The 11,453-nt window shown below is 34.1% G+C and overlaps 1 protein-coding gene across 1 annotated transcript in view; it reads right to left on the reverse strand.

The window, feature by feature from the left end:
• The window catches only part of LOC107708146 (syntaxin-16-like), an 11,186-nt gene extending 2,864 nt beyond the window's left edge, over window positions 1-8,322 (reverse strand). Inside the window, exons 1-8 of the mRNA XM_016512309.1 lie at window positions 7,860-8,322; window positions 5,479-5,490; window positions 4,771-4,878; window positions 3,852-3,992; window positions 3,540-3,702; window positions 3,343-3,431; window positions 1,762-1,905; window positions 748-828 (exon numbers count right to left, since the gene is read on the reverse strand). Coding sequence (XP_016367795.1) covers window positions 748-828; window positions 1,762-1,905; window positions 3,343-3,431; window positions 3,540-3,702; window positions 3,852-3,992; window positions 4,771-4,878; window positions 5,479-5,490; window positions 7,860-7,991 — 870 coding nt within the window. The 5' untranslated portion in view covers window positions 7,992-8,322. The remainder of the gene's footprint in view (window positions 1-747; window positions 829-1,761; window positions 1,906-3,342; window positions 3,432-3,539; window positions 3,703-3,851; window positions 3,993-4,770; window positions 4,879-5,478; window positions 5,491-7,859) is intronic.
• Between the last annotated feature and the right edge of the window lie 3,131 nt (window positions 8,323-11,453).

Genomic DNA, 11,453 nt, shown 5'->3' on the forward strand with positions numbered 1-11,453 from the left:
GTACGCACAAAAGTTTTCAGATTTATAAAACCATACGTACGCCAGAACCTGCGCAAAATCCCTTTATAAATCCCAGTCAGGGGAAGATTGTGCGCACGTGCATCTCCACCCCGACTCCTCCCCGAAATCACCATATATGGAGCTTACAACGCCTAGTTTTACTATGCATAACCTCATCTGCATATCATTTCCATGCATATTCCCATCCACGTAACACCATGTTTAACACCGTCAAAGGTACAAGACATTAAAGAAATATGAGATACGCACTATAAATGCCATTTGTGCCATACACATTAATTTTTATTGCTAAAAATCATCCGGTATCCTTAATATGTGTTAGAATAAATATATCAAAATATCCATAAAAAACTGTTTAAAATAGTTCTCAGAAAAATAATTTAGAATAGAGTCGATCTTGTTTCCACTGGCCCAATAATATTTCAATTGTTTTAAAAAAATTCAACTCAAATTAAATTAATGCAGTTTTGCTGATAAGGTGAATGACAAAGAGAATTAAAATGACCAGCATCTTGCGGTTTTTCTTCTGGTACTGTTCAGCCTAAGAAAGGAAAGAGAAAAGTTGAGTGTGCTTTCCATCTCTACTATGTAATATTATTTTTAAATGTCATGTGGATACTGTATGTACATTTATAATACACAACAAACGACTGAAAAAGTAAGGGTAAGCAATTATATCCCTTGACATGATGCTTAACACATCATCAGGCTTGATAAGAGCCTCACCTTCTGCAACTGCTGCAGACCCTCCTCTGTTTTGACACAAGCTTGCTCCACATTGAAGTCGATTCTGTCGAGGACTGTGCCCTGAATAAAATTTACATTGACATTAACAATGCATATTTTAAAAAATATATTTTGCATATTTATGCAACTGCCTCAGTCAAAGAAACATAATATTCATTTTGTGTTTGAACCTAATTTATTTATAATTCTTATTTTTATTCTTCATTTTCATTTATTAATTCTTATATAATTGACATTAAATCAGTTTTAAAATTGAAGTATATAAACACACACACACACACACATATATATATATATATAAGTGGTATTTTTCAGAATGTTGTGGAGATGCCTTCACACGACATCAACGTGCAGCTGTGGTTGTAGTAAGCTATTATCATTGGTCCTATTCAAACCGGACAATAGACCGTTCCACCGAATCCAGCAGTGTCCGCCACAATATCGAAGTAAGTGCGCATCATTGATCATTGTTCTCGCTAAAAATATTTTCTCATAACATGAGATGTGCAGTTTAGTTTAAAGATCAATTATTGTGCATCTATAGCACTCCTCGCTGTCATTAAAACATAACATACCACAGGAAAAGTAATCAAGCGCATCCACTACAAATAGGCAATGTCTAAATTCATATAATTTTGGTTTAATTTATGCGTAATGACTTTATGTAATTTCAGTGCTTATCTCCATTAACGAGAGTGGAATATTTAATGTAAATGTATATGATGAAATGAAAACAGTTTAAAATCTTTGTTTACTTCATTACCTTTCTATCTCCAGGAAAAAAAATCCGTACGCATGTGTCAGAGTTTGCGTGCAGGTGCGCAAATTTTCCCATCAAGTTTGTTTTTTATAAATCCCACCTTTTGCTTAGGAAGTGGCATACGCCTCTTTCAGGGCAGGTTTTGTGCGTACGCAACGGTTATAAATGAGGTCCCTGATCTGTTTAATTTAATATAATTAAATTGTTTAATTTTTTATTTTTTGCACACTGACCTGTTCAACAACCATTCCAGCAAGATCTCTAAATATCTCATTAAGGTCAGAGATGGACTGAACAATTTGTCGAATTTCTCTCTCTCGCTCTTCTACCACCACTGTGTTTTGCTGAACCAGCACTAGTTGGTCATCTGTAAATCCCTGAAAGAGTGAGAAAGACACTTCCAAAGTCAGACGTCAACCATGTACTGAAAACAGAATGCTATTTACATAACAATTGCTGCAATGAAATGTAGATTAATTTGACATTTACTCAAGTTGAAAAGATTAAAATTTCAACTTAATAAAAAACTAAATAAATCTGTAAAATTAACATTCACGTTTTAGCAACATATTGATTCTGTAATCCTATTATAGTATTTTTCACAAATAAAAAAATAGTTTAAAACAATAATAAAAAGTAAGTAAACACTCTAACCAACAGTGGACACAGTAAGTTTGTTAGCACTGGGAATCGTATTTTCTTAAATAAAGATCAGGTAATGCTAATTTTACATTCAGCACACAGTGACATATGACTTAAATATGACAGTGGCAAACTGGATATAACAGCATAATTTATTCGCTGTCAAAATAAAAGCTTCTTATTAGCCAAGCAAAAACATCTCATTAAGGTCAGAGATGGACTGAACAATTTGTCGAATTTCTCTCTCTCGCTCTTCTACCACCACTGTGTTTTGCTGAACCAGCACTAGTTGGTCATCTGTAAATCCCTGAAAGAGTGAGAAAGACACTTCCAAAGTCAGACGTCAACCATGTACTGAAAACAGAATGCTATTTACATAACAATTGCTGCAATGAAATGTAGATTAATTTGACATTTACTCAAGTTGAAAAGATTAAAATTTCAACTTAATAAAAAACTAAATAAATCTGTAAAATTAACATTCACGTTTTAGCAACATATTGATTCTGTAATCCTATTATAGTATTTTTCACAAATAAAAAAATAGTTTAAAACAATAATAAAAAGTAAGTAAACACTCTAACCAACAGTGGACACAGTAAGTTTGTTAGCACTGGGAATCGTATTTTCTTAAATAAAGATCAGGTAATGCTAATTTTACATTCAGCACACAGTGACATATGACTTAAATATGACAGTGGCAAACTGGATATAACAGCATAATTTATTCGCTGTCAAAATAAAAGCTTCTTATTAGCCAAGCAAAAACACATTGGCCAATGCCACCAACATAAAAATGCCAAATATTGGCTGATATTAGGAAATATATCGGTCAACCACTGCACACCAATATCTAAATGTTTGTTAAAAAAAAAAAAAAAAAGATTATTCATTTTCTATTATGGTCCATATTTAATATAAATCTATACAGTGTTCACTCTAAAGGTCTGGATTTTAGAATTGACATGCTTCAAGGGACATTAAGCATCAAAACATTACAATATATAATATTATATATAATGTTTAAACTATAATCTGCTTCCAAAAATAATGCCAATAATTTAAAGCGATAGCGATTGGTTGATACCAATCTAGTCACCAAAATAGAAACATGTATGTCGCATATATACTAAAAAAACATGTGAATATAAGTATTAGTAAAACATTCTCACTCTGTCATATAGCGCAATATCTTCATCTTCCTCCACAAGAGGACCAGAGTCAAAAAAGTGCTTGGATCTTTCTTCTCGGTTTTTCATCCCTGTAAATGGAAGTAAGATGTATCATAAAGATTTGTTATAAATAAACAGCATGAGGTAAAAGCTAATGTTGATTGAATAACATATATCTTGTGTTTGCATACACTTACGTTTCAGGTAGCTTGACTGTGTGTGTCTGAAGTTGATTGACAGTTCTTGAAGGCTCTGGGCCAATGAAGAGACCACATTAGTCAACAGTCTGTTTTCTTGCTCTGTACAATGACGACTCTGAGTCTGGAGCCCCGTCACAGCCCGCTGGCACCTGTGAAACATCTACACACACATATGCAGACACACTACAGATGAAAATTCAGTTTTATGATGTGTGCAGTGATTAACTGCCGTAGTTTTTCTGTGTCCACTTCTACCGCTTTAGTTATAACAGATGGTACTATAATGTGTGTGTGTGTGTGTTATTATACCTGTGTAATTTCCTGTGTAGTGATCTCGATGGCGTGCTCCTCCTCACTGCTGTCATCCAGCGTGGGCCGGTTCATGTGTTTGTCGTGCAGACTGGCCAGTTCCTTCATCTTCTGACGAATACGTGTGATTTCATACTGAATCTGCGGGAACAAGGAATTCACTATTCACTCTGTTGACTATGGACAGAAGCCTTATTTGAGCTAAGTCTATGTATGTGAATGTCAAATATCTATATCTATGTTCAAAATAAATACTATTGACAAAAAATGTGTTTACAACATTAATCCTACCAGTAAAAAAAAAAGACCACTTTTTATGTATGCAAGAATTAATATACACTAACATTTAAAGGGGTCATACGATGCTTATTTAAAGATCATTATTTTGTGTATTTGGTGTAACAGAATATGTTGACATGCTTTAATGTTCAAAAAACACATTCTTTTTAAAGTGAAACATTATTACAATTTAAAATAACTTTTCTGCTTTAATATATTTAAAAATGTAATTTATTCCTGTGATGCAAAGCTGAATTTTCAGCATCATTACTCCAGTCTTCAGTGTCACATGATCCATTAGAAATTACACTAATATGCTGATTTGCTGCTCAAGAAACATTTTTCAGGATTCTTTGATAAACAGAATAGAAATAGAACAGCATTTATTTGAAGCAGAAATCTTTTGTAATATTATAAATGTCTTGTCCAGTTCATTAAATGTCACTTTTGAATTTCATTTTTTAATATTGTTAATGCATTACTGTGCATGTTTTTTGTCTGAATAAACTAAGGTGTGAGTCTATATTATTTCTCTGGTAATTTATAGCATGTCACAGATGCCGTCAGTAAAGTTGAACTTGTTTTGAAATGGGAACATTCCTTTAATGTCACTGATCACTTAAAACAATCATCTAATTACCTCATCCACTCCCTCCACCCATTTAGGCGGAAGTCTCTTCGTGACACCAATAGCGGCCTCTGGATCCAAACTGATGCCTGACACCAGAGCCATACGGTCATCGGCCAACTAACAGACAGAGAGAGAGAAATAACAGTAAACATCACAGGCGAAATTTATTTAAATACAGTAAATCATAAAATGTAGCTGTATGAGATTATTACTGGTAGCTGAAAGAATTACTGCTCAAAATATTTAATCAAAACTGAGGAGTAAATAGTGTATAGTGTTCAAATTTTGTACAAACAGACTGACTCTTTACTAAGCCCCACCTTAAAAATGGCACAGACCAATCCTACTTTATCCTACTATTGTTCCATCATATTATCAGACAAGCTCTTGCTCTTTTTAATGAAAGTCTATGAAAGGTGTGTGTGTTTGGATGGTTTTAAAATCAATTTAATAGGAAAACACAATAAAAGGTTGTGGAGTCATTTAAAACTGTAAAACAAGAAGAAAGGATACGACTGTCAAATGTTTAAAAAGTTCATGCTGTGGCTAAAACTGTGTTGCACTCATTCCTAAATGAACGTGCAGAACTATGTTTTTATCGGTGGTAAATTAACATTAATTCATTCCAATGAGACATTCTGTAAAGCACATCTGAGGTAGCAACAGTAACCAAGGGGGGCGGAGCTTAGCAAAGGGATGCTAAAACATCAAGGTTACCTCATCAAACTCCTAATGTGATTGGAAGACCCCAGCGATGTCCCATTCAGTAAGAGGAGAGATAGAAGAGAAGTGGAGGAACATGAGGAGTGAAAGCAGAGGAGCCAAGACAAAAAGCAGTGATCAGCATCAAAAAGACTGACAGCAGGACTTGGACAGAACTGGACAAATCAGGGACAAAAACCAGTAAATGCAAATTGTTCTTAATTGCAGATTATTCCATATATATGCTAATGTAGAAGAAAGAAATACATAGATACAAAATGTATGTGCATCATATGTATTGTGGCATCATGTTGCTATAATGTTTTCAGGCATCTAAGATTTGTCCATTCCTGCCCAATAACTCCAACTGCATAATTGTGCTACTGATTCATAAATTCATTAAATAAGATATTAGGTTTGGAAAAACAAAGTACTTTCTGGTGTTACTGAATTCATAAGAAGCAATAAAAGACAAAGCTGGAAGATAAAACCTATTTTTAACCTAAAACAACTCACTGACATGATTACTGTAGATCTGAGCAATGCACAGCAGAAGATTCTGTCAGGATTTTGCAAGGCAGATCAAGAAGTACTCAGCTAGACCACAGAAGTGCAAACAGGCAAAAATCAACATGCAAGCAGATGGTAAGGAATGGAGCCACTACTCCAGACAAAACACAAGCAGGCATGATTGACATATGATCAGAATGGTGTCCATGCTAGTAACGTTTAGTTACTTTTCACAGCTTCAAATACTGCATTACAAAATCTGTCTGTCAGGACCCAGTCAATACCCTATAAAGATATTAGACTATTTAAAAGCATGCTGGATAGCAGGCATCAAAATATTCAGCATCAAAGAGAAAGAAAAATGTGATGCATAGCTTATCTGTAGGAAAGATCTATGGAAGATTGGGAGACAAAACATACTGTCTTCCTCTGGAGTCTCATTTTCGAATATAAAAACATATGAGCAAAGTATATATATTGAGCATCAAAGAGTCACAAAAATATTTTAGAAATGTAGCAATAAAACGCCACACTACAGTTATTATGTTTGTAAATGCATACAAATAAGGTATTATAACAGCTTAGAGACATTTAATGGAAAGTGATACATAAAGGCATAAATTATGATTTTAAAAGGATTTCATGATTTTTAAATTCCATTATATTTTGCAACTTCAACTAACAAACTTAGTGAACAGATTCAAAATATCCAGAATGTATAAATATTTAATTAAAACTATTTTTGTATTATCACATTTTCAGGAAAAAAGCTAACCTACACTACCGTTCAAAAGTCTAGGGTCAGAATAATTTCTGAAAAAGAAAAGAATACGTTTATTAAGCAATTATACATTAAAATGATCAAAAGTGAAAGAAAAGACTTTGATACAAAATATTTCTATTTCAAATAAATGTTGTTCTTTTGAACTCTCCATTCAAAGAATCCTGCAAAATCACTGTTTCCACAAAAACATTAAGATAATATTTTAAAATGTTTCTTGAGCAGCAAATCAGCACATTAAAATGTTAAAATAAATAACGTTTTTTTTTGAAGGATCATGTGACACTGGAGTAATAAAAAATATATTTTAAATTGTAATAATATTTCACAACATTTCCGTTTTACTGTATTTTTTTATCAAATAAATGCAGCCTTGGTGCACATAAGACACTTAAAAGAAGAAAAAAAAAACCCTTACCAACCCTAAACTGCCGAACAGTAGTTTCAACTTATTTTGACATTACTGTCATTTTTTTTTTCTAAATACTAGTCACTAATCACCATCTTTTTTTTATTATACTGATATTCATATCTGAAATAAAACACAACTGCAAAAATGTGTGATTGTTTCTCTTCAGATTTATACATCTATCAGCTCTTCTAGAAGTTAGCAAACAAAAGACAGTTAATATTTTCAGCACTTATTTTGGCCACAATGACAATACGAAAGCCAATGAACGTCTCTTATAATATAATGCTTAATTTTGTTCCACACACAGTATATATGGATCTCCATACACTAAAATATACAACTGCCTTTATATTTCAGAAAGGGGGCCATCATATTTTAGGGACCCTGGCGTCCCCAACAGATAAACTGGTGATCTAACGTTAAACGTCCGCAAAACTAGCACGACAATCACAATCTTTTAGTAATTTCATTGCCATTCCCGTATGTTGAGGTAAATCAAAATGCAACTGTATGGAAAGGGTTTGCACAGACCTGCCAGCTCCTCACAGGGCAAACAAAACAGCTGAGGTTTGTTGGACAACCGACAGCGCCGGTCGACATCAACAAACACCACTAGCTAGGGCTGTTGTCTAGCTAGCTCAGAATCACACACACGCGAAAACAATCAATTCAGACAATGATCGTTAGACTCACCGCAGCATTGCTACGTGTATTCAGAGTACGACGGGGGTCGTATGTACTCACTTGCTCAGCCAAAATCTGCCGGTTTTGGATTGCATTGTTCCGCATTAATAAGAAGGCATCGGTCAGTCGCCGAGTTGCCATGGCTACGCAATACAAGGCGACCGTAAAACGAAATAACTGCGAGCTGCCTCGATGGCTGTCTTTAGATTAGTTACTCAGCTCGTCGCCAAGGCAGCTGGACGGCTACTTGACTAGCGAGCTAGCCTGCAAAACGGCAGGCAGGCTCGCCCACCAACTCAGCGCCTCCGGTTTCGAGAGTTTCCGGACAACACCGGCTCTCTTTTAGACCGAGACAGTCCTGAGTCTGTATCCTGTAAAGTACCGCAACATTACAAGACCGATAACGCAAGTTTTCAGTTTGGTTTTAGGGCGCTAATGGATCATCTCTGTGACTTCCGTGACGTGGAACACGTAAACGTGACCTCACAATGAAACTTCCGCTTTGGACAATGAATAGGCAAAAATCAGTGACGTTATTATTTATGTCGACTTTTATTTTTGAAAATGTACTATTATCTTTTATTTTTATACTGTATCATGATATCATGATAATATAATAATAAAAATAATAATTATTTTTGAACTATACATTTCATGTACTATGGATGTCTGGTTTGTGTTTTGTTCTTTATCAATAATAAATAAATAAAAAATGCGACATCAGAGATGTTATTTAGGCCTTGTATTTTTTTAAATTTTGAACCTTTATTTCGTAAATTATATATAAAAGCAAAATTAGTAAATCTAAACAATGTTTAATTTTTATTTATTTATTTGCACAAGTTTGCTTTGTTTATATAGCTTATATATATTAATAATAAATAATCGAATATTTTATTTGGTAAACAGTTGAATTTATCTGAAATTCATTTTAACTGTCATTTAATTAATTTTGTTTTTTATTTCACTTTTTATTTCGTGAATATAATAATGAACATAATAATAATAAAATATCTTAAACTATAATTTTTCGTACTATGAATGGCTTTGGTCTGTAGCCTATGTTGTTCTTCGAATAGGGTACATTTGTAAACATAAAACCTATACATTTATTAGTCAAAAGCCTTATAAATAAATGTACATTCGTGAAATATAAACCACTTTGTTCTTCAAATATGAGCATAAAATTAATTTAGCTTAAAATCAATCATAAGTGTGGCATTGTATGAGGATTTGGGGTTGTTTTTTTGTAGTATTCTTTACTGGCGGTAATTGAAGAAAAATTATATGAGAAAAGAATACTGAAGAATAGAAATTTAAACTATTAGCACAAATTCTCATTTTTTTTAGCACAAGTTGTCGCTCCTGTACTGTTACGGCGGCTCAGAAGCGCCATTAGGCATTTCCATAACCTGCATTTACGAAAATGCGTTTAACCACGCAGCGGCAGTGTTTCCTAGCTGTAAGATCACGCGTACAAGTTGCCATCAATGTCGACGTTGATAGAGAAAACTTTTGTGTGAACGCTGTGGACCTGTTGAAGGGATAACTATGATAAAATAGCTTTCTCCAGTGGCTGGGTAGGAAGTGACAAACTTTGAGCATTTCTGCACTGCTGGTGCTTTTCCCATGTGGAGCAAAAGAGGAACTTAGTCATTCATCTCACTTAACCTGACAGTGTTTAAAGCCCATCTGTTAAAACTGTAAACATGGCTAGTTGTCTCCAGTTCTATCTATCTATATCTATCTATCTATCTATCTATCTATCTATCTATCTATCTATCATTTGTGGTCACAGCATTCCCGTACTTCCATTTGTGTTTGTTCATAGTTTTGATGACTTTACTATTAGTCTAAAATGTGGAAAATAGCCATAATAAAAAATCAGTAGGTGTGTCCAAAGGTTTGACTGATAGTTTGCATATACAGAAGGAAAGAGAAAGCTTCCAGCTTCATTTTCCATGTGCTTACCAGTGTGACGTGCCAAATCTGCTGGGTTTACGTAAGACAAACCCACCCCTGCTGACCTAGCTGCTGCTGTCTATATAACTTAGAAGCATGCATCTTAGGGCGACCCTTCAGAGATGTTCTGCAGTACTGGTGAATTTATTATTGCGTACTGCCAACTTATAACAAGCTTAAAAAGCACCCTCCTGCCACGCTACATAAAGAACTGTGACTTCCTGCCAAACGAGCAGCAGCAGCAGCAGCAGCCAACCCTACAGGAACATCATTTGAAGCCTCCTGTGATATGTGTGAGTGAACGGTTGGAAGCTAAACTACAATAATAGATCCAAGATTACAGAATATTCTGGAATAGAGTATACATAATAAAATATTCAATAAAATATAAAGGCCTAATAAAACAAAGTTGAGGTTGCAGAATGAGAAAAGACAGATTAAAGACAGAATAACTGGAAGGTTTATATAACAGGAACATGAACAGGCAACTACAGAATGTGTATTGCATATAAAAGTTCATAAGTGGAGAGTACAGTAATGTTAGAGAGGTTAACTGGGGCTATAAAGCAGACAAATCCCAGCAGTTTTTACCTCATCTGGACAGTAACAGAAAATAGAGGTTGTGACCAAGAATAACTAGCAGGGATTTCACAAAAAGAGCAGCTGTGTAACCCAAATCCCCTTCCTAAACTGTTCAGGTCACTCAATATGGTTTTCTATCATATTACACATACTATACATTACTGATTAAAGGTTTGGGGTCATTAAGATTTATTCATGTTTTTGAAAGAAGTCTCTTGTTCACCAAGGCTGCATTTGTTTGATCTAAAATACAGTAAAAACGTTGTGAAAAATGGACACATATTAAAACATTTGAAATATTATTACAATTTAAAAGAACTGGTTTTATTTTAATATTTTTTTTTTAAATGTAATTTATTTCTGTGATGGCAAAGCTGATTTTTAGTAGCCATTACTCTAGTTTTCAGTGTGAATAAAAGATAATATATTATAGATTAAACTACAGTAAAACATCTCTACATAAACAGGATAACTTCAATATAATATTTGGCAAATGTTCTAATAAAACACCAGCCTGGTATTTGCAACACATATTACTACTAATCTGACAAAATGTCAGAGTTAAACAGTATATTGTAAGAAAAAAGGATGAGACTTGATTTTACAATTTGGGAATTGACTGGATTGTGAACAATTGATATTTCATGGCAGAATGAAGCCATTCTATCATGTTTACACAGAGCAACAGTATTTACATTTTTTGTTCAAAAATGTACTCATCTGCCACAAAGATATATGAATGTATCTTAATTTGAGATCTTTTTTTTGCATGTGATTAACCCTGATTAATTAAATTAATTATTCAGCATATTAATTCAATCAAAATTTAAATGGATTGCCATCCTAAATTAAAATTATAAGCTTTTTCCCTCTAGGACTGTTTCTCCACTTCTTTGTCTTCTCTCACACTTGTCTCTCCTCTATCCTCCTCTTTTTCCATCACTCAGCTACATTCTCTCGTTTTCCCCTCACAGTTCAGTTTGAGATTCTCCTCTCTGCTTCATCTTAACCTTCATGCGTACCCAAACCCTGACGGCCGTCCTCACACACACACACACA

This window comes from Sinocyclocheilus rhinocerous, unplaced genomic scaffold (assembly GCF_001515625.1).
Source record: "Sinocyclocheilus rhinocerous isolate Xijiao unplaced genomic scaffold, SAMN03320098_v1.1 scaffold113, whole genome shotgun sequence".
NCBI classification, from domain to species: domain Eukaryota; kingdom Metazoa; phylum Chordata; class Actinopteri; order Cypriniformes; family Cyprinidae; genus Sinocyclocheilus; species Sinocyclocheilus rhinocerous.